The 27251-nt window shown below is 40.8% G+C and overlaps 1 protein-coding gene across 9 annotated transcripts in view; it reads right to left on the reverse strand.

Moving 5' to 3' along the window:
• Magi2 (membrane associated guanylate kinase, WW and PDZ domain containing 2) overlaps positions 1-27251 on the reverse strand; it is a 1220672-nt gene that overhangs the window by 402389 nt on the left and 791032 nt on the right. For all 9 annotated transcript variants that reach the window (XM_057758561.1, XM_057758559.1, XM_057758560.1 and 6 more), the window contains 2 exons: positions 18486-18696; positions 6360-6439 (listed from right to left, as the gene is read on the reverse strand). In XM_057758561.1, coding sequence (XP_057614544.1) covers positions 6360-6439; positions 18486-18696 — 291 coding nt within the window. The remainder of the gene's footprint in view (positions 1-6359; positions 6440-18485; positions 18697-27251) is intronic.

A 27251-nucleotide genomic window follows, 5' to 3' on the forward strand; every position in this document is an offset into this window, starting at 1 on the left:
TAAGCTAAACAAATATATATATTTTATAGGTATCTTGACATCAAAATTTGAGTCTAAGAATATGTTACTTTGGAAAAGAGATTCTGCTTTTGTTTCTCCAGAGAATGAAAACCTATGGATTCATTCCAGGCTAATGTAATCTGCTGCAACAAGACCCCTGAAAGGTTTCTGTGAACCCTAAAAATACTTTACTTCCAAAAAAGCAGGAAGAAGTTTGGAGAAAACTGCCAAAATGTCCAAAATGGTTGTTATAAATGTTGATTTTCATTTTAAAAGGGTTGGTTATAAATGGCTAATGGTCAGTCAATCTCTTTCTAAAAGAAAGAGCAATATGATATAAAAATGAATACTTTACACTGGTTTGAACTTTAGTTTATTGATACAAATTTAAGGTCAATTTTGTTATATGTATATTTCTACTCTTGCTTAAGGTATTATGTTTATACACCTCATTTAAAACTATAATGTGTAATTAAAATTATGGATAGCTAGTCATCTATAATAGTCAAACTTGTTGTGTAGGCTTTCTAGATGTACAAAAATATATTTCAGATGAATAGGTACTTTTAAAACCTTTTAAAGACCTATGGAATATGGCATTTAAAATGTTTTTAAAACTTAGACTTTTCTTCACAGTGAGACACAGCAGCACCAATTCCTTCAAGAGCATGGATGATGGGCATCAAAAAGGCCACTTATAGAGTTTGTCATTTGGGCAAGAAATTTCTCTTGCCTGGACTGTTTGATGATGTGTTATATGAATTGGACATGCAGGACCCACAGAAAAATGACTGCTGAACTTGCCAAAAGAAGGTGAGACAGTCCTTCAGGGTTCCTGCCTCATGATAGAGTCTGTCAGACATTCTGCAGGACAGAGAAGAAAGTAATGAACAAACTGCCAATATAGGTGAAACAGAGCCATGACGTGGCATTCCATTGTTTAATACTTGCAGATGACAAGATGCTTGATACATCAGCCATTAGGGGACTTCTGACACACCGTCAGAATGGCCAAGATAAGAAAGAAAATGCCCTGACCACCACATAATGGCAACAAATGTTTTTTATAGTAACACACTTCCAAGTTCTTAGCAAGCTCTTCAGATTAAAGATAGACAAATATAAAATTGATTTGATGACAACAAACTTGAGAAATTAGGATTTATTAATTATCGAAAAGAACCAAACGAGAAAACAAGCCAGACTTCCTATATAAAGACAGAACAGCCAATCAAAAAAAGAATCTAGAATTTAAGTATAATTTCACTTATGCCAATTTTATAAAACTCATTCAAGAAATGACTAGAACCTAAGTTGTATTTTCTATTATTTTTGAAGGACAAGTTTCTTCTTTTGAAAAAAAAAATCTGTATTTAATAGACACTACCAAGCAAGACCTTTTCGTATTCATTCTTAGATATTGTTTTAAAGACAAAGTTCAAAGGACTAGGTAGTGTCACGTAAATGTAAGCTCATGGAGGCGGCTGCTACAGCTGACTTCTTTTTCTGTAGTAACCCATGGAAACTCACTCATAATTCAGACACTGAATCTAGAAAGGAGCCCATCTAGTCAGCTGAGGGAGAAGTAATTATTATTTTGTGAAAATTTAGAGCCATTTTTTTTTAACAGAGTACAGGGGAAAACATCAATCTATTAATATCAGGCTGGCACTAGCTAGATGGACAATTTTAACCCACACGGATTCGTTCGCTTCCAACTCTCCAAGAACCTTAGAGAAGCCCAATGCTGTTGAGGTAGGCCAGCTCTTCCCTCCACCCCCTCCCTGCTCATTGTCCTTGTCTAGGAGGCTGCAGGCTCAGTACCATCTAAAGGAGCTGAACTGACAGTACAAGAAACAGTCCTTCCTACAGGGAAGCCAAGTCCTTTTGGAAGAACGGATTCTCCTCCTACAGATAGGAATCACCATGGAGAATCATCCCCTCGCCTGAGAGGGTTTGGAGCAGTTGATCCTGCCTGTCTGATGATAGGATTTCTTCTGAACCTATATAGCACTGGAGGATGCTACTGAGCTGAGTCGTATGTCAACTTAAAGAGAACTGGTCCATAGGTCACTTTATTTTGTGCATGTGTGTGTGTATGTGTGTGTGTGTGTGTGCACATTTGCTTGTGAGGGCACGCTTGTGTGTACACATGCAAGAGGCCGGAGGTTGCCACCAATTATCTTCCTGCACCAGTTACCACCTTGCTTTTTGAGACAGGCTCTTTCACTGAACCTGGAGCTCCGTGATTCAGTTTGATTGACTGGCCAGTGAGCCCCTGGGATCCATCCCTCTCCATCTCCCCTGTGCTGAGATTACAGGCAACTATTTCTGTGCTCAGTTGCTGAGCACAAAACTCAAACTCAGATAGTTATGTTTGTATACTAAACCCTTTGCCAACCGACCTTTCTCCCGGCCTCTAAGGGACTCTCCTACTTGGTGTTTTTGTGGGATTTGTCATGATAGGAACAGCTATGATTGAACGTGTCTCAGGAGAAGTACGACACTGCTGATTCTGAGGGTGAAATATGATGGTATTTTACATACGGTTTAACCAGTTTTGAATCCAAATTACTCAATGGTTAACCTTCCCCCGCCCCATGACATTTTAAATACAACTGTGTTGGATTACTAAACAGCACTCCCCCAAGTTCTATTATTAGACTCCAGTAGTAGGTGGAGACTTTCTTCTGCCATGCAGACTGGTGCTAAAAGTCCCAAACTGCACAGCGCTATGACAGATTCTCAGAGCACAGTGACTGTGGTATTTTAAAGGATACTCTGAGAAGGGAGTTGCTTTTATGTTTACTGGGTATATTAGCTTTCAAATTAAAAGGGCCAAGTGATTGCTTTCCTGTAAACAGAGAAAGCATTCATTTCGTAGAGACTCAAATGAGAGCAACCTTTCTCCCCTGATACCAAGGAGAAATATTCTTGGCCTATTTTCTCTCCATGAGGATCATTTGAGTCAATTGAGAATGCCTCTCATTTTTCTTTCGCTTAGCTCCCAATTATAACTGACAAGGAATTTCGCACCTGTGTGAAGAGATGTGAAGATGTATATATTAACAGATCCACAGCAAATACTCGTACGCATAACACTCAAGCTTGGGAGTTAAGGAGGTTGCTATGGTGCTGCGTACCCATAACGCCAGCACTTTGAAGCATGAGGCAAGAAAATAGTGAGGTTGAGATCTGTCAGGACTAGGTTATGTAATGAGATTGCTTCTTTCTCCCAACCCCATTTAAAAATGACTACACTTAAATTTCCTCTTCCAGGAAGGACTGACCCATGTGAAAATCTGGGTGAAATGCCGGAAAAGCAAAGGGATCAAGAACAACCTCCCCGACAAGGCAGCATGATATGGTTACCTAGGAAACTCAGCTTTGAAATGTGCTCGATCCAGTTACAACACACACACACACTCACACACACACACTCACACTCACACCCCTTTCAAAAATTCTCATGTAATGTTTGAGTAGGTTTACATTTTGTGGTTGTTCATAGCTAATAGCTATTCTTGGCAAAATGTGTCCCACAGGCTTGGAGAGAAAGTTTAAAATTCTGTGTAGTGGAGAAACCTGGTGAGATTTGAGAAAATGTCCAGCTCCTCACAGTGACCTGGGGATTTTAAAAATCTGAATTCAGACCCGATTTGGGAAGAGAGGCCATAGAGGTGAGGGACATGATCAGGAATTCCCAGGGACCACAGTAACAAAGTACAGCATCTAAACAGATTGTTCTAACCCTCACACAACCCCCAACGCTTGTCAAATTCAAACAACGCAGAATCTGCAGGCATATACACACAAAAAGTAAGCTAAAATTCCTGAAGATTAAAAACAAAACGAAACAGAACAAAACAAAAAAACAACAAAAACATCTTAGATTATCTACAGTACTACAGTTGTGAGAAAAAAAAACCATTTAATATTAATATTACTGTTCAAGACCCGCCGAGAGAAAGGTACCACATGATGGACAGACTAAAGTTCATCCTAGGTATCAAATCCAGCCCACTTTTAATTTTTTGCCATCTAAGAGTAAAGTTTATTTATTTTAAGTAGTTAAGAGGGAAAAGGTAAGATCACTTTGTTACAGGAAAGCTCACAAAAGTTACATTTCTTTGTCTACAAGTAAGGGTTTCCTGGAACACAGTCCTGACCTTCATATCATCACACTGACTGCTGTAGCCAAATGAGTGCGAAGATGCTGGGGACCTTTGAAGCCTGAGACATGTCCTCTCTGGCCCCCTTTCAGACAGTGTTTGCCAGGCTGCGCTAGGCTGTTAACTGAAAACTCTGGCCCACAAATTCACAGAGAATGAGGACAAACCAGAGATGAACCGTGGCTCACCAGTCCAACTTCAGACTGGCTCCTTTCTAGATTAGATTAGAGCATCTGACAGCGACTCTCTCTGCCTGGCAGAGGAAGAGGCGTCTGCACTGGAGGAAGCTGTCACCATGTGGAAGACCTACGGTTTAATACACATTTTACACACATTCCAGAATTCAGAAAAATCACACCAACCTCGTGTGTCTGAGCTGATTGTGACATGCAATTGGCGGCCCCCTGAAGCAACCCCTTAGCATTTCAAACACTCAGTAGTAATTCATGTTATTTAAAGAAAAGAAAAATAAAACAAAAGAGACAGTATTACCCTAAAGTGCTTTTCTTGGCAAGAAAACATAAATTACATGTCCAGAACAGTAGTGTTCAAATGAAATAAATGGGAGTTTCTAAGGCCCAGCATCCCTGTCTATGAATTCTTTTGTAGAAAATGCAAACAAACAGTAACTGACCAGCACTGGGACCTTCTGAGCAAGTGGTCTCCGGGTCTCATTTTCCAGAGACATACAATTGTAGGCATTAGCATTATGCTCAAGCGTCTACCATCCAGAGAACCCAGATAAATATAGATGTGCAAAAAATTAACACTGGAACATGGTAAAAGGCACCATCTTGTTTGCCCATGTCTCCTCGGACACAGAGGGTTGATCTTAGTCATTTAATTTCAATGAAAAGAGCAACTCAAAGGAAGCAGACAGCTAAGAAGTGCAGGATTCACAAGCTAAAAACTTGATAGATTCATTTGAATCAGGAGATACTAAGGCTGCACATTTGTGCCTACGTAAACTCAGACATAACGCATAAGGTGATATTGACTTACAGTCTATCCCAGGTTGCAATACTTGACTTAGCGGTATCAATGCAATCTAACTTAATTGTGCTAAAAGGTCAGATTATAGAATAATGAACAGGCTACATCCACACATAGTTTTGTTCTGAAACAGTAACAGATACAACTATAAAAAGAAAGTTATATATAGATTTGATTAAATTGGTTATATGTACATTTATCTACATAGAAAATTGAATTTTTAATCTTTAACTTGGTAGTATGTTTCTCCTGCTTTTATAATGGGAACCCAAAATATTATCTCAGAAAGTTAGGGCTATTGTTAAGAAAAAGGAATTTTTAGAATGAGAGAGAATATTTTTTAACTTAAAACAGACTTTTAAAAAGTTTAAATATTCTCTATCCCCATCCCCCTTGCCAGCTTTATGTGCGCATCAGTGATATATGCTCTCAGACAGGGCTCTAAAAGCTTGACCCGAGAAAGGCTGCGAATGGAGACAGATAATAAACCAACAGGGGAGTCTACTGTTTACTTTGAGTAAATGGTAAAAACTATTTTAACATTAACTACACTTTTTTAGAAATGACAAGGCTCCTAATTGCAGACGTCGTCTGTGTAATTTACTAATTTTGAGACAGGGCTGGCATCCATCTGGGACTCTGTTTAGAAACTTCTCACACCGGCACAGTCCGCTTTTAAGCAAACTCCTGGAACACAGCAAGGACCACCTAACACACTCATGCGATTAATTGTTTTGCTGAACTGCTGTTTATAGAATAAAATGATTCTTTTCGACACTGGCTTCTTCCTAACTGGCAGAATGTCGCTGCCTTTGAAGGGGACCGCCAGTGCTATTTACAGTTGTGCGTTCTACAGTTCTCTGTGTCCTCTCTGACTTTAGCGAAAGACCAGAATTCTCAGAGAGACACACCGCACACCAAAAGTCCTTAGTAGGAGGGAGAAAGTCAGGCCGGAGGTCAAAAAGAACCCACAGAAATGACAGAGAGGAGATGCTCCGGCAGCGTCTCCTCAGAGGGACAGGCAAACACATGGCTCGCGGACCGGGCCGTGTCCCCTTCTCTCCAGCAGGAAACACCACATTTAGAGTCGGTTTCAGCCAGATCATTGCCTCTTTACATAATAACCTCTCTTCAGAATTCACAAACATCCTCAAAGTGCACTGCTGAAAAAAACATAAAAACTTAATAACCTACCATTTTCTTTGCACTCTTCAGGAGGTTTAGCCTTTTTCGCGAGCCGTGGATCCAGCCATGATGTTGTCTTTGTGTTATGGCTGAAAAGAGAAGAGATCACCCTGAAAAGACACATACTAAAAGGAATCGAGTCTATTCCTTAAGAAGGAGAAGTAAAAAAAAAAAAAAATAAGCCGGGTTAGTCCAACAAAATTGCAATCGATACACTTAATTTGCTTACTGGTTCTAAGTAGCCCTGAAGGAGGTGGAAGAGGAATTGTGCAAGGCAGCTGTAAATTTGGCAACCTCAGCTCCCTGTCCTCAAAGCAGCTATTTTTATTAAAATCAACTAGAATGTTGCCAAGTTAACCTCATTGAAAATGCAGAACTCATCCAGCGCGAAAGGAATTTATTACAAATACAGGACTCTCCAGTTGGGAGAGCAGAGTCCTGACGCCCTGACACTGTTTCCTGCCTTTTTGCAGAAGCGATATTTTCACCCTGAGCCACGCTTTTCATAAACAATGTATTTGCTAGCTGCGGCACGGGCGGAGGCAGCACCAAAGTGATTCAAATTACAGCGTGTTCCCGGGACTCCTCCATCTTCTCCAAAAGTGATTAATAGCAATTTCATTTACACAGATTAAGCTAGCTTACTCCTAAACACTGTTATCCCAGCCCAGAAGGGAGTAGATTTAAAAAATCTCTGCATTCTAATGTTTCCGAAATGGAATTTCTAGGAACAGAAAAAAAAAATCTTGTTTAGGGAACAAAAAATGTTTTCTTGTCCTTACTTCAGAAATCAAGAAGCAAGAGAGACGTTCCTGGAGGAGACTTTCTTAAAGGGGTGCTGGATCCATGTGTTGGGGCCACCTGGTGGACTTGTTAGCAATATATTCTGGATCTTCTAAGAACTACCAAGTCCTGGTCTTTGTGGGGGAGGGGAAATACAATATGGCGGCAAGTGGTTGGTACAAATCTCTGCCATCGATGACTAACTTCCATGATGCTTAGGCATTATAATTTAAGGACTACACAACGGCTCAACCGGTCAATAGAAATAAAATGTTGATTCTGTATAACTGTATCAAAGGAGCTCATGGGACAATGGACAAAGAAGTAGGAATTTAAGATTTATGAAAGTTTCGAGAAGAGAATGTGCTAAGTAACGGGTACAGGGAAGTGAGGTTTGCAAAGAGTCAAAAGGCAGGCCAAGTAGAATTAGGCCCAGATCACAGTGTGCTTGAATGGAGATGGAGATCCATGGAGATCAAGGTGTTCATGGGGACATAGATTTTATAGATTTTTCTCTCTGGTTATAGCCAAACCTCTAGCTAGACACTGGCTAGACCCTCAGATGTACTGGCAGTAAGGATCAGAAAAGTTTCTTACAGAGTACAGTCATTAATAGAATCATGAAACTGTTTTCTACATCATAAAGGAGATTTCAAGCCAGGACAAAGGGAGGGTGGTGCTAAGGTGGATTGTGAAAGCCATCCCGAAGCATCCAAGTATTATTTGAGCAGCATTTTCTAGACGGCTGTCCTTTGATTGCTTACGAGGAGAGCACCTCTGAGCCAAGCCCTACTCGGCTTCCCATTGCTGTGACAAATACTGTTATCCAAAGGAACTCTGGAGAAAAAAGGGTTTTGGCTTACATTTCCGTTACGGTCCAGAGAAGTCTCGGCGGGATCTCGAGGCCGAAACTGCAGCAGAAACCATGAAGGACTGCTGCTTTCTGGCGTGTTCTCTGCGGTTCTCACAGTCCCTTTCTTCTACACCCAGTACCGTCTTCCCATGTATTGCTTCTGCCTGCCAGGGTCCTCCCATATCAATTAATCATCAATAAAGAAAATGCCCACAGGCTATTCTGAAGGAGGGAACCCCAACTGAAGTTGTGCCCTCTACCCAGGTGACTATAGTTTGGGTCAAGTTGACAAAAGTACAACAGAAGTCCTCAAAACTAACTAGCACAGTGTTGTAATCGGAAGTGGGGCTGTGTCCCGCACCCGGCTAGCTTTACCCGAAATAATTACACGGAAACTGTATTATTTTGAACACCGCCTGGCACATTAGTTCCAGCCTCTTATTGGCTAGCTCTTACATATTGATCTAACCCATTTCTAATATTCTGTGTAGCACCACGAGCTGGCTTACCAGGAAAGATCTTAACCTGCATCTGTCTGGAGTGGGAGAATCATCATGTCGACTGACTGACTTGGCTTCTTTCTCCCAGCATTCTGTTCTGTTTATTCTGTGTAGCACCATGAGCTGGCTTACCAGAAAAGATCTTAACCTGCGTCTGTCTGGAGTGGGAGAATCATGGCGACTACTTGACTCGGCTTCTTTCTCCCAGCATTCTGTCTGTTTACTCCACCCACCTAAGGGTTGGCCTATAAATGGGCAAAGGCAGTTTCTTTATTAAATGAAAGTAACTCCTCCATCAGCACAGACATCAAGATCCGTGAGTGATGAAAATCCAGATCCTGAAGAAAATCCGCTTTTCCTTTCGCCACACGTGTGAGGCGAGGAGAAAATATTAACTGCAACTTCCTCAAGTGTGTGAACCCTTCAGCAACAGACACACTGAACAGAGCTCTAATCCAATCAGGTAATGCCTGTAATTGACCAAAGCGTAAATCACCTAGCACGTTTGCCAGCTTTTACTGTCCCTCAATTTGACGTCTATGAAGTCTGTTGGTGCCATGTTTCAAGAGGATTGGAACTACTGGGGACATGTTCGTCTGGTCCCAGCCAGATGTCAACATAATCCTTTTTTTCCCTTCTGAATTGAGGTTGAAGTTTGGAATATCTGTAATGTGGGGGTCAGAACACTGGCAGTAGGCATGCCACTATCTCTTTATAATAGAAGAGCGCCACTGGCCTCAGGGGAAAGTGCACAGGAGCCTGTGTGTGCATATGTGTGTGTGGGCATGGGGTGGGCACACACGTGTGTTGATGGCCATGTTTGTATCCGGTAGAGGAATACATTGGGAGGTAAGCAGGAGACAGAAATGCCCCCCTCTTGTGACCCACCCTTAGCTTTTTCAAATTCTTTATCCCTTTTGGAAGAAAGTAATTTCTAGGTAAAAGCCAACATATCTATGGAACATTTTCAGGAGCCATTAGTGTGCCTCCACGGGAGTCAAATTACCATTTCTATACCACACTAGTGCAGCCTCAAATACGGGCTAATTTAGGAGAGAGCTGTGAGTGTCCCAGCTTTCCTGAGTTTATATAAAGCATTTCATTACGGAATGAGGTTTTAGGTTGAACTGGAGTTGGCAGTGTGTCACTTTAATGCATTTTGACAGATTGAGTCTCTTATAGTTAACAGTATTTTTAGCTGTTCTTCAGAAATGATTCTGAAAGAAACGTGGGTAGTAGTTACCTCCAGTAATTGTCTTAAACACCACATGAAGACACAGCACAGTATTTTTCAATAGTGGCTCTTAGCAGCCTTGTAATCTGCATGCTCCTCCAAGATGCCTTACAAAGGGGATATTTTTAATGCATTTGGAAGACAGCACACTAAACAGCTTTCCCTCTTCCCTTCAATTTTGTATTTTAAACCTTAATAATTCCATTTGAGGGTAGGATTTAATGCTGGTCAGGAAACCGCACAGAATGGAATCACTGAGAGTCCCCCCACACCCCAATCTGAATGCTATCTTTTCTTGAATTCAAGGAAGGCATTTCTTTTCACTTCCCTAGCTAGGGCAGATTTAGGTGCTTGGCATCAATTTTCTACATCTATCCAAAATGTGCGCCACCAAAATGACATGAAAAGGAAATGCTAGTGCCATGTAATCCTACACGGTGCTTTCCACAGATGGGCTTATTCATACTGTGCTTTGATGGAGATGGACCTATCTGGTTCCATTTGCACAGAGACTGTTCTTATTCTTGTGGGTAAATGGGACATGCATTTCCAGGAGCTCTGAATCGCAGTAATGTCTCGATTTACAAGTCACTACGGGTGAAGCTAAACGGTCGTGAAAAGAATCCATCAGCTCATCCATGCAGGTTTAGTTGACGTCATATTTAATAATTTGGATGAAAATCTAAAACAAATGGTTTGTCCTATATATCTACCCAAATTCTAACATTAAACTACACACCGCAGACTATAATAAACCGGAACTGGACTTTCACTCAAATGCACGATTCTAGTTTAAATTGATATCAAGATACCCTGGAAGACACACACAGATTGACCTGCAAGTAGATTGGGGATACCCATAAACCTTGTGACCTTAACCTTTGCCAAGCTGACGAAGCAGTAGGTTAAGTGATAAGAGCTCATCTTCTCACATCAAACATGCTTCATGTCATCTGGAGAAGCTACCAATAGTGCAGCAGTCACGGTGCCGCAAAGCCAGACACCGCCTCTTCCTTCTGATAGTTCCTTCTCACCTTTTACTGCTAAACAGCCTTTGCGGATGAAACTCTGGTCCACTTTGGACGCAGAAGCTAAGGTTGGTAGGCTCAAGGTGACTTGGATGACAGTGGCATGGAACGGTAGGGACTGTTGTGAACCCAGATCGAAGGGAACCCCACACCCATGTGTTGTTTCTGCTTTTCCAAGGAAGATGTTTCTCTCCTTCCCTCTGGTCATTATCAGGGATCTAGTTCAGTCTCCTGCCAGTCATTCAGAAGAAAACATCTCATATTCTTTGAAGGCTGTAATCCCTAAACTCTCCTGAACGTGCTGATTGCCCTGTACTCGGCAGGCATTTGCTCTATTAAATTGCATGTGCCTAGAGGTTCAAGAGAGCGTGTGGGCTGAGCAGGCAACAATAACTCCACTAGAAAAATGTTCTTCCCACCAACTTAGCTTCTCCATTCAAGTCACTGGCAGATTAAATTTTATTCCTTCAAAGCTGGCTTTCCCCCCACTGAATAAAGCCTTTTAAAGAACTCATATCTGTATAATTTGCATCTGAATATTGGGTCTTGGGAGTTCTAGCCAAGATTGTACTAAACTAATGGCTGGAGCTGGAGCTCAGGGGTGAAGTGTTTGTGGAGGAGGGCGTAAAACCTCGGGTTCAATTCCACGCATTGTCAAAAAAAAAATTAAGTTAACGAAATGATGCTATTAACAGGCACAGCGTACGTTAGAAGCAGAACCTAAAATGTTCCCGCAGTTCATCCTGTGTTTTCTCCCCATTCTGTATTTCTCCCTTGTCTTACTTGTTTCTCCAATCAGCATACAAAGCCCGTTCTTAGGGCCACGCAACGAATCCTTCCCATTCTCTTCCCATTTCCCGCCCTTTTATTCTGTCTTTCTGCATGCATTGTCACCTGGACCCAAACCTATTTCCACGACTGTATGAGTTTTGGAACTGTTTTCTTTTACAATTTAAATTTGATGTGTGCACGGATGCAATGCTTCTTCCTGCTCTCCAGAAAAAGATCAGCAGAGGTTGAGACAAGGGCTTCTTGAGATGTGTACACAGACATTCAGTCTTCAGGATTGCTCGTTGGACAGATCAGAGTAAGGATAACTCAGACTGCTGACTATAGTTTATTGAAATCTGAGCAAAAGCTGTTTTAAGGCATATAAATTTCTTCCATCCTATGCCGTATTAGTAAAAAAAACTCACTTATCTCAGTTACCTCAGACTTTATCTGTCTTCTATATTATTATTAAAAATAACCAATAGAGGCTCAATATATATATATATATATATATATATATATATCTGATTAGATTAGATATATGCTATTGATAATTAACTTTGGATATTTTTGCTTTAAGATGCTATTTATTAAAAGTTTCACTGCTTTTCATATTAAGATAGAAGCAATACAAAGCTATTATCAATGGCACCTATGGGAACTGCTTTTCAAACAATATTCCTAAGATTTTTTTCAAATGAATATGAGTATATGAATTTATATCTCATCTCTTTTCATGAATTTAGCAAATATTGTAAAAGAAATTATATTATAAATATTGTTTTCATAAACTTAATATTTCGTCTAAAATGCTTTTTTTTTTTTTTTTTGACTGGAGATTAACCAAGAATCTTGGGCAGGCACAGGAAAACAGGTATGAAGGGAAAATATAAAGTGTATCCAATATTTTATAAAACATGTACCAAAGTAAGTCCAAGCCTTGTTCCTGGAAGTAGTGTGCCAAGCCTATTTTTGTTAGTTTATATTTCTTCCCATACATTTCTGAAATATTTTGTCTTCTAGGTAACAACTGAAAAATTTGTTTGCTGGGCCTGATTAATGATGATTTACTTAAACTTAACAAGATACAGAAATAGCAACAAAAAGAAATATTGTGTATGTGTGCCTCTGTGTGTATACCCCTCTCTCCCTCCCTCTCCCCCTTCCTCTCTTCCTCCCTCTCTTCATCTCCCTCCCTCTCTCCCTCCCTCTTTTCCTCTCTTCCTCTCTCTTCTTTCCTTCTCTGTCTCTCTTCCTCTCTCTCCCTCCTCCTCCTCCTCCCTTCCCCCTCCTCCTCCTCTTCTTCTCCCCCCCCCCCATCTCCCTTGATTTAATCCCTGGCACAGATTTTAAAACCATACAAAGCTGTAACATTGTTTTCACATATGTGATTCCAGTTTTAAAACCTTACATTAAAAATGCATTACTTAAGAAGACACAATGTCCACACCATTTTTGAAGATGTAGTAAACAAATAGGTTCTTGTTGCCTCTTTGTTTTTATTTATTTATTTATTTTGCCAAAGGAATCGTAGCCTCTTTTGTGTCCGTGTCTCAACTGACTCCCAACAAAGAAGCAATGTAATAGGATTCCCAAAGCATGTCAGTTGAGATTAATCCCATGGCTACTCTTCTCTATGGAACATTCAGCCTCTGGGATAGGGTATTTCTGCTCAAGAAAGGCACTGAGCACAAAGTGTTTGTAATATAAGAGTTCACTCTGGCCAATGTTTGCTTACACATTAGAGGTAGGGTGGAATACTGAGAACAGCTTTGCAGGGTAACAGCTATAGGATTTTGAGAAGGCTAATATATTCAAAGCTGCCTCAGAATCTTGTCTATAAAATAAGGAAAATCAAGCCCTTTATAAATTGACTAGGTGATGCTACATGAAAATTAGACACCACGGTAGATCCTTGAGGAGCAAGGTTCCTGGAGACAGACTAGACTGCATGCAACCGTGAACCTCATTAGCTTTTTGAATACTGTGTGTTTCAAATTGTTCACGACACACAGCATGTCTATAGTAAATATTTGTTAAATAGGAATTCTAGCTCTATCTTTCTTGGGTACATGGCTTCTTGGGAAGTAGCTACTGATTTATGTAGGCATCACCTTCATAATGTAAGAATTAAATGAACAGAGTGTGAATGTTTAATGTATTAGCTATTTTTGTTAAGGTAATCTAAACATAGCCTGGAAAAAAATGGGCATTCTCTGTCGGATAAATCATTCAAAATTGCATTTGGATATTTCTCATTTGAATTTATTATGAGTAGTCTGCCTATTATAAAGGATAATATATTAATGAATGATGCTGAGTAAAGGAAATTCCTAGCTTTTATGCAATGTAATTCATTTATAAGTCTTCAAAATTGCCAGATATGTCATCACCATTAAAAAGTATGTTTGGGAGAATACGATCACTCATGATTTAGAACCATTTTGCTAAAAGTACTTTATCAGATAGTTGTTTCTTCCTACTAAAACGTCACTCTAAAGACTAAAAAATCTGCTTTTATCATTCATCTGAAGGAGTAGCTTATCAATATGGGAAGCAGAAATGTCTCGTTAATTCATCAGTGTGAAATCAACAACAAAAAGTTTTTTTAAGTACAAAACAAGTCTAATACAAGTTTGACAAGTTTAAATACAAGTCTAGAGGACTTGACCTTTGAGGATGGAGAGATGGTTCAGCAGTTAATAGTGCTTCCTTCTCTTCCAGAGGACCTGAACTCAGCTACCAGCACCCATGGTTGGAGCTCACAACTGCCTATAACTCCAGCCTTGGGGATTCAATGTCCTATTCTAGCCTCCTTGAACACTTGCACACAGGTAGCATGCATGCACACACACACACACACTCAAAATTTTTTAAAAATAAACTGACCCTTAAAAGCCATTCTGTGATAACAAATGAGATAAATTAGTATTCTAAAACATTATTGCGTAGAAGACTTGCCACCTTAATTAAAACTACAGTACTTATGTCCATACTTAATTATATATACTCATTAATGTTTCAGAATTGAGTTCTGCTTAGAAGTAAATACACCTATTTAAAATAAAGATCTCGCTTATTTTCTCTTTTATAAAGATCTTTGTTTTCACAGAAGACAAAATTCAGCCATTTGATGGGAGAGGTCTCTGCTGGGAGCTGTCTGTCCCTGCTGAAGGTGAAGAGCAGGGAGGCATGGCCAGCACTGAATTGCAGGACCAAGGGAAGCTCCTCCCCCACCCATCTCACCTTTCTTCTTTATCTTCCACTTTCTTTATCACTCCCCTGCTTTTTCCTCTTTTAAAACACTGGAATAAATATTTGGCTTACTTATTTAGATGACATTTCCATTTGCATTTTAAGAAAGTATTCATTTTAGATTAGAGTGGGAAATTGGTGTTTTTGAGAATTACCAAAAGATTGGAGGTTTTCTTACCCACCAGAAAAGGAAAAGTTGAATATAAGGCTGTTGTAGCCATCAGAGTTTTCCTGTGTTTCTGCCTGTTCTTGTTTGCTGTTCTGTTACTGTAACTGTGCTCAAAGGCTCCTCTTGGAAGCATCCTAGCTCAGTACTTAAGAAGGTTCTCCCTGCCCAACAACTTACTCTTACCTTGATATTGTTTCTCTGGCCTCAAACGAAATGAATTGTTTACTCCATTCTGTCTTAGTTTCCCACCTAAACCTATCTCTGTTCCCAATATATTTCTGATTGATCCTTCCCTCTAGCATCATAGAAAAGATTAAAAGATTAAAAAAAAAAAACCCAAAACCTAACGGAAAAAATGAAAACGTCAATTCCTTGCTTACCTTCCAAAATGACTAATGATATAGCAAAATGAAAAACAGGCAGCGATTTCCGAGGATTTTTGTGGTAGAGTATTTCCAGTTTATGCAGAGATGAAGGCCTTTGTAAGAACAATTTTTGTACCAGGACAGCTCTGTTCTATCCCCATAATGTAATTTCCCAAGTCTGTCACCGCAGTCTTTTCCCTCTATGCTGTTTGGAGTGGGAATGGCTTCCATAGGCTTCCATTCTAAAGCTTGATACTCAATGAAAATGTCTGGGAATGTTTAGGAGGTGTGTCCTTGGAGGAGGTGTGTCACTGGGGTGGGCTCCGAAGGTTCAAAATACCTGCCTTTTCTAGTTGACTATCTCCCTCTCTGCCTCTGGCTTGTGGACCAAAATGGAAGCTCTCAGCTACTGCTCCAGGGCTATTCCGTTAGCTCTCTCTGTCTCTTCCTGAGTCACTGTTGTTGTCTCAACATCCAAAAGCCCAAATACTGCTGTAGTGCCATGCCCGCCAGCCACCACGCTCCCTGCCATTCTCCCCACCATGCTCGTCATGGACTCTAAACTGTAAGCAAGTTCCCAGTGATATCTTTCTTTGTGTACGTTGTCTTGGCTATGGTATCTTCACAGCAATAGAAAAGTAAGACCACTTCTTAGGTCTTGTCTAGGTTTCTTGTTTACCTAAAATCCAAATGCCGTTTACTGTTCAGGACAATTTGTTTCTCTTTCCTGACCTGATAATAAGATTGACAGCCAGAACAAAATTTTATGAGTCTTTGAATATTAATACCGGCCACTGAGGGGAAGAGTAGGAGCATCATTTTGTGATGTCCTCCCATGCCCAGACATTGTTTATTATAAATGGAGGACGTGGTTGTTGTCTTCCAAAATTCCTGTCCTTCACAGTCCCTAAACCTGAGCGAATTAAAGAGCAAAGTTCATGTTATAAGCACAAATCAAGAAAGTTTTCATGACTGCATTATTAGAAACATTATATAGAAATGATTCCTTTATCAACTTGTGCTAGGGTATTTTATTTCATTGTTTGAATGTATCTTTACTTATCCTGTGTTACAGAATTAATGCATGTATTCTATCAGTCTCGTTGCTCTGAACATTTATTGCTCTGAACGTCAGCGTCTTACTTGGTCTGTAATGAAGCCTTGTTATTCTCATCAATATCAAAATTATGTTTCTAGGATTTTTACTTGGTTATATTTAACAACATCTACATAACTTTCTCCTTTCAACCAACTGATACCAGATGGCTCGGTGTCATTGATTATACAAATAAAAACCATGCAAGAGATCTTATTCCTTAAAAAAACTAATTTAAATTTGCCAAGACATAAAGGTTAGTGGTTCATTTTAGTAAAAGCCTGCATTTCTCATCCATGCTGGAGTCAAGCAGAGCACCAAGTAATTACCTGATTATGGATTCCTTGGGCCACATGTATCGATGTTTCCAGCTTCACGTGAGAATTAAATATTGGTATGTGGTAACATTTCAATTTCACAACTGAGCTCTGCCTATTGAGATCTAAGTTATAAGTCACTGTAAGTTGGGAAAGGGAAGACAATTTTAATATCTTTCTTGAGTTGTCAGAGCATAGGTATTTTTATCTACTTCCAACACTGAGAATTTCAATTTCTATTATTTTCTTTTCCTTTGAGGTTCATCGAATTTGGAGAGAAGAGTTGACGGAGATTTGCAAAATTTTAGCTTTTATCATTTCTAATTAACATTTTGATTGTCTTATTCATATCAATGATTTAATTTTGGATCAAGACCTTTCAACTTTAGAGTATCTTTTAAAAATTATTCTCTGAGTGGAACGATAGGGTACCTACAGTTTCCAGCTATTAATTATCCATTACATAAAACTGGAGGAGGAGAGTCAGAGGGTTCTCCACATACAGAAATAATATATGAGATGATGGGAACATTAATTACCTTGATAACATTATTATACATTGTATACATGTATAAAATTATAATGGTCTATGCTGCTAAATAAGGACAATTATGTTAATTATGATTTTAAAAGTTGTTCTAATAGCAATAACAGACATGAAAGCTGGATGTATTGCTAAGAGAAATATAAATATTTCTATAATAAAAGATTATAAGAATCATAAATATCTTAGAAAAAAGTTTGTGAAGAATAACAGTTTGGATTGACTATCACTTATGAGCTAATGATTAATATTCTCTTTCTTTGGTAAGCAATAAACATGGTGAGCAGCATCCAAGACCTCCGCTCAAAAGAAACTAATAAGGACAAGTAGCAAACCCAACGGAGCTCAGTAGAAGGAAGTTTGATTGTTATGCAATCTATCTTATTGACCCCTGACCTCAGAGTTCACTCTCAACTGTTAAAACCTTTGATTTCCGTCACCAGCAAATACTTTGCTTGAAACAACTGTATTCTACCCAAGTCCTGGACATAATATTATATATTTCTGGCTATCAAAAGCTAGGAAGCTCTCATTTGAGGCAAATGTCTATGTAGGCAGCAGGCAAACATTTTTTTAAGGATCCCTTAAAGCTACAGTTCTCAATCTTGGATCGTGGCTCCATTGGTAAAACTCTATCTTCAAAAATACTTACGTTATGCCTCATAACACTTGCAAATATTACAGTTATGAAGTAGCAAGAAAGATAATTTTTTGGTTGGTGGGGGTTACCACAACAGGAGGAATTGAGAGTCCTTTTAATCTGAAAATAACAACACGTGGAGACTTGTCTCTTTAATATCCCACTGTTCATAGTGTTTTTTTTTTGTTTTGTTTTTTTGTTTTTGTTTTTTTTTTTTTTTTGTTTTGTTTTTTCGAGACAGGGTTTCTCTGTGGTTTTGGAGCCTGTCCTGGAACTAGCTCTTGTAGACCAGGCTGGTCTCGAACTCCCAGAGATCCGCCTGCCTCTGCCTCCCGAGTGCTGGGATTAAAGGCGTACGCCACCACCGCCCAGCAGTTCATAGTGTTACAGTTGCTTCATTCATTCTTTGCTATGGGTAGCTGCTATCTAGGATTCTAATCACTATGGAGGCCATATCTCATTTTGAGTTGTTAGCAGAATAATACACGCATGTTTTCTTTGTCCATATCTACATTAGTAATACAATTAATTTCTTGCTATGGTCTTTGGGGCAATGTTGGAGGAAATGCCTGAAACTCACTCAATGAAGTAGACTTCGCCCTTCTCTGTGTAGGCCATTTCCCAGTTATCAGGCAAGGGGTCCAAATCCTCATTCTCTTCGGGCTTCACCGACTTCGTGTCATCCACCTGGTCCTTTAGCTCCTCAGGCTGACTGTATACAGGTGCAGGGTAAGGCTGGGAGGGCGTCTCCCCTGAGGCACCTGCACTTTTGTCCTCATGGTCACTCGAGTCTGCAAGAAGAAGAGCCCACGGTCAGTGGCTCCAGCCAAGAAACTGTGAAGAAGTTTGGAATGAGCTGAACCAGGGATGAAGTACCGCAAAAACTAGTAGGGAACAGTTGTGAACAGACATGCTAGCGAAATACTATGGAAATTACCAGCACATTGACTTAAGTCCATGGATCATTCATCATTGCTGTCAATCATTCAATTAAAATACTGTTGTTTACTCAGTAGGATCTTTGCTTAACACAGGTGTGGTAGACAAAATATTGACAATCTAAAGACATTCATGGCCTAATGCCTAGATATTTACCTTGCATGGGAAAAGAATATTCGATATTTTAAAATATAAGACCTCGAGACAGGAGATTATCTCTGATTGCCCAAGTGAGTTCACTACAATCGCAAATGACCTTAAAAGCCAAAGAGTCAGACAGAAAAGATGAGAAGAATCCCTGGCTACAGAGAAGATAGAGGTGCTACAGTCTGCTTGGCTTTGGACACGGAGGACTTTTATATGCAGAACAGGCGAGGAACTACCTCCTTCCTGAGAGACACCAGAAAGGAAGCCAACCCTGACAGCATGTCAATACTAGTGTGTGATGACTTACGTCAGCTTGTAACTTTTGGAGCTAGAATACAGTACAAATACAATATTCAGACGCTATACATCTAGTGATTTGCGACAGTTGCCATGGAAAACTCACAGAACAAAAGCTAAAGCAGATGCATACTGTAGAAGAAATACGGTGTGGCCCTTCACGGCAAAGTCTGTAAAGTTTAGAATAATAAAAATGAACAGTGGCTAACAGATGGCTCTGGGGGTCAGAGCTCCTGCTGCTCGTCTAGAGGACCCAGGTTCCACTTCTGAGACCCATATCAGGTGGCTTACAATGACCCGAAACTCCAGCTTGGGGGCGGAAAATTTTATTTCCTTTTCTGTCCTCTGCCATCACCCCTCTATAGCATCCAAACACACAAATGATAAAAACATCATTTTATAAAAGGAAGAACTGGGATCTGGGGAGGTGGCTCAGTGGTGAAGAGGATTTACGGTACATGTATTGGAAACTGATCCCCAATTTGGATCCCCAGCACATACATAAAAAGCTAGGTGTGGCCACCCTACCTGTTATCTTACCTATAATCTCAACACTACAGTAGGAAGAGACAGGAAGCTCACTGGGGCTTGCTGGTCAGTCACCCTAGCCAAGAACACAGCTAGCTCTAAGACCAGTGAATACCATACCATGTTTCAAGTGAACATTGGGGAGAGAGGGCTAGAGTGGGACCTATGACAGAGTCTTCTGGCCTCTGGGTACATGCAGGGGTACACACACACACACATACACACACACACACACACAGACCGACAGAGGGGGAGGACAGATGGGTAAGGAATAGGTTACCAATAAACAATAGAGGAAAATTTACCTAGTCAATTAAGTATTACTTTGCACTGAATCTAAAGTTAGATTGGTGAAACCCAGATCCCCACACCCATCTAAGTGAAAATTCTTTACTGCAACATTAAAAAATGTTTTAGCAGATTACACACTTCAGTGATATTTCATTTGTAGTCTAGGAAATAGAGCTTGCTTGAAAATCAGAGAGTAAAACAGCTACACTGGTCAGACCAGGCAGTGGTGACACACACCTTTTTATTTATTTCCCACAGGGCAGGGAACCCTGACTGCTCTTCGGACTGGAGAGGGATGGGGAAAGGAGTGGGGGGAGGGTTGTGGAGTGGAGGGAGGGTGAGGGAAATGGGAGGCAGGGAGGAGGCGGAATTTTTTTCAATAATAATAAAAAAAAGAAAAAAAGAGAGGTAAGTCTACATTTCTTGTTTTGCTAAAAGGACATGTTTCAAAATGACTCTAAATATTTGTGCTTGTATGCAGATATTAATGCTGTTCTTAGTTTAGTGAGTGAAGTTTTCACTCTCAGTATCAGGGAATGCAGATACACTATGGGGAGTGTTGGGAGCAGTGAGACTCCAGATCCTGAATTTCTTGTAAGCAACTTGTTTTTCCCTGATCTGAGTGCCTACAGCTGCTCTGAGCACCAAGACCTCAGGAGTTCCTGATGGCAGGAGAGTGGTTTCTGGTGGGTTTGGCTGGGGCGTGGCTATCTCTATGTAATCTGCCCCTGAACACAATAAAGGGGGCATTCTTGGGGAATTCAAGGATGACCCGTGTCGCTGTCTCTGTCTGTGTGTGTCTGTGTATTTTAACCTCCAGCCCCTTGCCCGAAGCTCGCGAACTGGGTGCCAGCGCAGTGTTGAGAATAAGTAGCTTCGATTGTTCTTCTCTAGACATCTATATCACTGGCTCTTTTATTGCAGCAACATTTTGAAAGAATGTTTAGAAAGAATTTAAGAGCCAGAGGATGGAAAGAGTACTATAAGATGGGATATTCTAGGTACAACATGGTTGTTATGACAATGAAGCCACCAGTGGTAGTTATCTGTAAAAGAGGTGCACAAGAGTGGGCATACACCAATCCATCATGGATGAGCTATATACAAAAGGGACAACTGACATTTAATGATTGCTAGGGGACGGAAAGACTCAGTTATCAGTGGTTTAGTCCCTAATATAGTACTATTGCTCAAGAAAATAATCTGCAGCCTGGTCTACAAGAGCTAGTTCCGGGACGGGTACCAAAGCTACAGAGAAACCCTGTCTCGAAAAACCAAAAATAAAATAAATAAATAAATAACCAAGTGACTAACTAAATTGATTGGGTCACAATAAGGTGTAATAAATAACACAAAATACAAGGGTGACTATTTGAGCTAAACAAGTTTTAGAGAAATGAGGAGAAGAGAAGATAATAGTGGTATCAAATTATCAAAAAGTATTGTACACATGTATGTGAAAATTTGTAAAATAATAAATAAAAAGTCATATTATTTAAAAATAAAAATTTTCTAAAAAATTAAAATAAAAGAAAACAAACTATCTTTTTTCATTTTACATATCAATCCAAATTCTCTCTCTCCCCACTCCTTCCATTCCATCTCTCGATCCCCCCACATCCAATGTGAGGGTAGGGCACACTGCTTTTTGGAAGGTCCAAGGCCCTCCCTACTATATCTAGGCTGAGAAAAGTATCTATCCAAAGAGAATGGGTTCCCTAAAAGCCAGTACAAGAAGTAGGGATAAATCCTGGTGCCACTGCCAGTGACCCCACAGTCTGTCCCAGCCATACAACTGTCACCCACATTCAGAGGGTCTAGTTTATTCCTATGCTGGTTCCTTCCCTGTCTGGCTGGAGTTGGTGAGCTCCCATTGGCCCAGGTAAACTGTTTTAGTGGGTGTCCCCATCATAGTCTTGACCTCTTTGCTCACAATCTCCTTCCTTCCCTCTCTTCAACTGGACTTTGGGAGCTCTGATGCAGGTCTCTGCCTTTGTTTCAGCTGCTGGACGAAGGTTCTGTGGTGACATTTAAGATATTCATCAGTCTTACTACAGGGCAAGGCCAGTTTGGGCCTCCTCTCCTCTACTGCTTAGGGTATTAGCTGGAGTCAGCCTTGTGGATTCCTGGGAATTTCTCTAGTGCCAGGTTTCTTGCTAGTTCTATAATGGCTCCCTCAATCAAAACATCTGACACACACCTTCAATCCCAGTAGCCACACTAGTTTGCCATAGAAACCGGACAGCAGTGGTGCACATCTTTAATTCCAGCCCTAGAAAGGAATATAAGATGAGAGGAGTTGGCTCTCAGATGCAGCCTCATTTTAAGGATTCCTGGAGGCAGGATCATCATTTCAGACTGAGGAAGAGGTAAGCGTCAGTGGCTGGTTGTTTTGCTTTTCTGACCTTCAGGTTGAACCCTAATATCTGTTTCTAGGTTTTTATTATTAATACCAATTAGAATTTGTATTACAAAACACCCAAGAAACACGATTGCATTTTAGGAAATATGTAAACCAGAACAAGAGTACTCTCTTTGTTCAACACTGAGCTCAAAGATACCTGAAAAACTCTTTACTAACCTGCGGGAGTCAATAAAGACAGAAACCCGAGAACTTCGCCATGGCAAGAGTCTGCCTATCTGTGCTAATGCAGTCTTGCTTAAGCCAGCAAGCTTCTCTACAGAAAGAATTACTCTACCTGTATCCTGGTAGCTGATCAGAATGTAGTTGTCAAAATACAGCGAGAAAAGAAAAAACATACAGAAAGCAAGAAATACTAAATCTAGGGTAATACAGTTAAATGCAAATTGGAATTCATATTTTGGGAAACTTGGAATGCTTACTAAAGGTAATGTTCTTACAGGGGAAGAAAAGTGCATTGAGAATCTGCTGAAGCATGGACTTCTCTCCTTTATTATAAAGTCTAGGGTTTGGGAGTAAAAATGGAAATGAATATTATGAAGGTCTCCTTCCAGAGGTTCATCAGTAGGTAGGTGAATAAGATAATTCCAGGGGCTGTTTTCTTGGGATGAGATTAGGGAACAAACATTTTGGCCAAGAGAGAGACTTCATGGGGTCACTTTTGTGCTGTTTTCTAATGTTAATCTTTGAGATGTTGATGCTTCTGCTTCCCCATGGCAGCTTATCTCCTGTTAACAACAGAACACAGGCATCTGTTGGAGCGCAGCAGGGCAAGTCCTGTGTAGAGCAAGGGAGAAACCCTGGAATAAAACGATAAAAAAAATTCTACAGAAATTCCTGCAAAGGGACAATTGGACCGTAAGCTGGAAGAAGGGTCCTCCTGAGGCTCACAGGTGAAGGTACAAGGGGAGATGATGTGATGAATATAATCCCATCTTGGGAACTGGAACCCGTGAAGCTGTCTGTAAATAAGCAACAGCCAAACAAACAGTCAAGCCAAAAATTAGGCCCACAAATGCACATGTGCTTTGATACAGTTTTCTGACTTGGAGACTATCTGTTCGAGAAATAAAGGCATCATCGAGTAAGTATTGCTGTGTATTTATTGTACTGTTGTTTCCAGTAATAAAGTCCTGGAACTCGTATAATGGCTTTTATTCAGAATATAATCAGTATACTGTGTTTATATGATCATGGAAAAAGATGTAATTTAAAAACAACAAAATTACAGCTACAGATCCATTGATCTGGAAAGGTATTTATAATTATGATTTGAAGACTAAATTTCAGGGGATATAAATTAGCAATATATCCTACTAATATATATTACACATAGGTCCATAGAAAGTAGAAATATCTGGGGAAAATGTTAAACTTTCTGTCAACATTGAGAATGGAAGGTAATGGGAAAAATTCTCTTTATAGGATTTTACATTCAGTGGCTATATTATCTTTAGGAATTTACAAATTAATAAAAAATCATTTGGTAAATCAATAATATAGAATGGAGGCTTTGTGTCAATATAAATTGTTCGGTCAAAGTTTTCTTACCAGTTCTGATCTAGGAGAGTTTACTATATTATTTTTTCAGAGTTGGGAAACCTAAGAACACATAATGCCCACTGGTTTGGCTTGAAAAGGGGAAAAAGGAAAACAGACTAGCCTTTAGTTATATAGTCATTAAGTGATTCTTCCAGGCCAAAACTCTGTAGCATGCGCAAACGCAGCAGCGTGAGAGCCGCTGCCATTGTCTTGAGGTGCTGTTGGCGGCAGCTGGTTACGGCATGGCCACATCAAGACTTGGATCGTGCCATGGTATGACTGCGGAGCATCCGGGATATTGTGCTGCACGGAACAGTTAGAATGCGCACCGGGATCTGAACTGTTTCCCTGGTCCAGTACTCACGTATGATGTTCTGAGTAGTCCACTGCTGCCAGGTAACGAGGAAGGGAGAACAAGGCAGGCACAAATCCTGCTTTGTTGGAACCCAAACTTGCCATCCATAGTCCCCCACCCTTGCCCGTTGGTGAGATGTTGTGTCTATGCATTCATCAGTCTCATGCTAAGAGTCAAGAAACGATTCTCTTCCAACATGCTATGACGTTCGACGTCTGAGGTATCTCTCAGAATACAGGGAGAGAGAGATGCGTCAGGGCTGGATCGGGCAGACTTCTTTACAAGCCCTCAGGATTCAGGCTTCAGACTGTCTCCTGACAGAGGAGGCAGTAAATCGTCCTCACGGTGTGACAAAATATTAGATGCTCATTTTCTACAAAGCTATTCCAGGTGTTCACAGACAGCAGGAAGCAGGTCTACAGATTAGAGGCAACTTGTTTTCATGTCCCAGACAAAAGACAAACATGCCAAGGCAAAGGCCTGGAAAGAAGTGGGTTGACATAGAATTTTATGTAATTAAGACAAATAAGAAGAGGGAAGTCGTAATCAGCTTTGTGGGTACTGGCGCTTCACTGAGACAGAGACTGTAGGAGGGATGGAGGACCCCATGGGTGGTGAGACCATGGTACAGTTTACCATACTAGTTTAGGGGTTCCTGCTAAACCTAGGATAGAGACATCGAGTCAGGAAGTTTCTGGATGGGGAGGATCAGCTTGAAAGGCAGCAGCAGATGGCTGGAGGACGCGTGATAATTTAAACGAGTAAATGCATTTGCCAAGGGAGACTTCACGGGAAGTGGAAGCAAGAATGTTTTCTGCAGGGACCTGAGCTACAGCCACACGCACCAGTCACAGAAAGAGGAGGGCAGGAGGATCTGAGGACCACAGCCTGGGTACAGTGGGGACTCAGCAGACCTTAAGGCAGCATGGAGAGAGGACAGATGGAAGGGTGGTCCAAGTTTCTGAAGAGCACGGTAGAGAACGGACCCAGTACTGAGAGGCACCAACAACCTAGCAATCCTCTGTGATGGCTCCCAATTAATGTGGTGTCCATGGGAGAAGGATGGTAAAGAAGCCAGATCATTAGGAACTGCAGAATGATGGCAGCGAACAATATGGGAAAGAGAAATCCATTTAAGGGTCACGTTTGAGCTGATGCCATAGCTCAGTGATCAGGAATTGGCCACCGAGAGGGAAAATCCAAGTTTAACCCCAGGTTGCTGTATGGTGAAAGGAAAGAACCAGCTCCTGAAAGTTGTTCTTTGAACTCAGCATGTGCACCATGGCATGTAGATATACAGACTTATGCTCAGAAGGAAGAAAGAAACGTCAGGTGTGGTGGTGCATGCCTATAATCTCTGCAGTCAGGAGGTAGAGGCAGGGGGATCTCTGAGTTGGAGGATGGCCTGATCTACAGAGTGAGTACCAGGACAGTCAGAGCTATACAGAAAAACCTTGTCTCAAATCCTATTCCCACAAACAAACACAAAACCCTTCACACTAAATAAATGTAAAATATTTTTTAAAGGTTTGCCATGACCTGTAGCGAGCTGCGTGAAGCCACACCTGATGGCAATGTGTAGAGAGCTGCGTGGAGTCGCACCTGATGGTGCTGGCTCCTGCCCTCTGTGATCCCGAAAGCGAGTGCTCTCTGTGATAATCAACTCCTATGGCTAAAGCCTGACTTATGCTATTATCACGCAATGATTGTCAGCTGCTTGCATATGCGTGGACCTATGGGCAGTGCCCACCTGGCAATCTGGGGTTGGTGGCCCAGGCCTACTTAAGGGCTGGGAGAGGTTTGCCCGGAGAGAGAGAGGGAGAGAAAGAGAAGGGAAAAGATTGCTGTGAATAAAGTCCTGAAATAAACTGCTTAGCAAGAAGAGCTCCGGTGTTGCGCGTCTTCCTTGCTGGACGAGGGGGCCGTGACAATGACCAAATAAACTTGGGGTTATAATAACACCATTATTGCCCTAAGGAAATGTCTTGCCAACAAAACCGTGGTCTTTATCTGTTGTGTTATTTGTTGTAGAGCCGGGGATGACGCAGCAAAGCTTCCCCAGTTGGACTCACTTGCTTACATACATTTCTTTATCTTTAAGCAATCATCACATTAGCAAACACGAATTAAAATCCTATAATGTGCAAAATATTTGACAAGGTTTAAAGTAGGAGGGAAAAAGTCCCTTTGTTCAGGCTTCTGGGAGTTGGGTTGAGAGGGAGACAATAAATTGCCCTGGCCTCCTCCATCTGAACAGAATAAATGGGGAAAAAATGAATGAGGTGAGCAGAGAATCTTAACACTCTCACATTTGCTATTCATAAAGGATGACATAGAAACACATTTCCCAGTGAGAGTCTGAAGCTTCTGGCGGACCCAGAAGCAGGGTAATTCATCTATCGGCAGCACTGAACCAGGGGAAGCCTTCCTATCAGGGACAGAACCGATTTCCAGAAGAGCGAAACAGAATATGTAGACTCACGGGTGTATCCAGCCCACTGCCAGCAGGCTGATTCATCCGGGGCACCAATAGATGGGGCTCAATGCATTTATATATAAAACAACATCATTTTGCAATATCCAAAGGCTGGATTCCTTTGGAAGAGGAAAAAGGAGGAGCTGAACTCAGTAAGCCAAATTGTTATTCTAAGTAGGACCACTAGGGCAGCCATATCACTTTCACTGGGTAGAGTGAGTCTGGGGACCAGTTCAGTTGAAGGCAGTATCTTCCTTCAAATGGAAAGACTCTGGGGATGGAGAAGTGCCTCATTACAAACTGCTGTAATGATCTGCTAATGACATCCCATAATATGTGAGAGTCGTAC

The sequence above is a fragment of the Chionomys nivalis genome, chromosome 26 (assembly GCF_950005125.1).
Source record: "Chionomys nivalis chromosome 26, mChiNiv1.1, whole genome shotgun sequence".
NCBI classification, from domain to species: Eukaryota; Metazoa; Chordata; class Mammalia; order Rodentia; family Cricetidae; genus Chionomys; species Chionomys nivalis.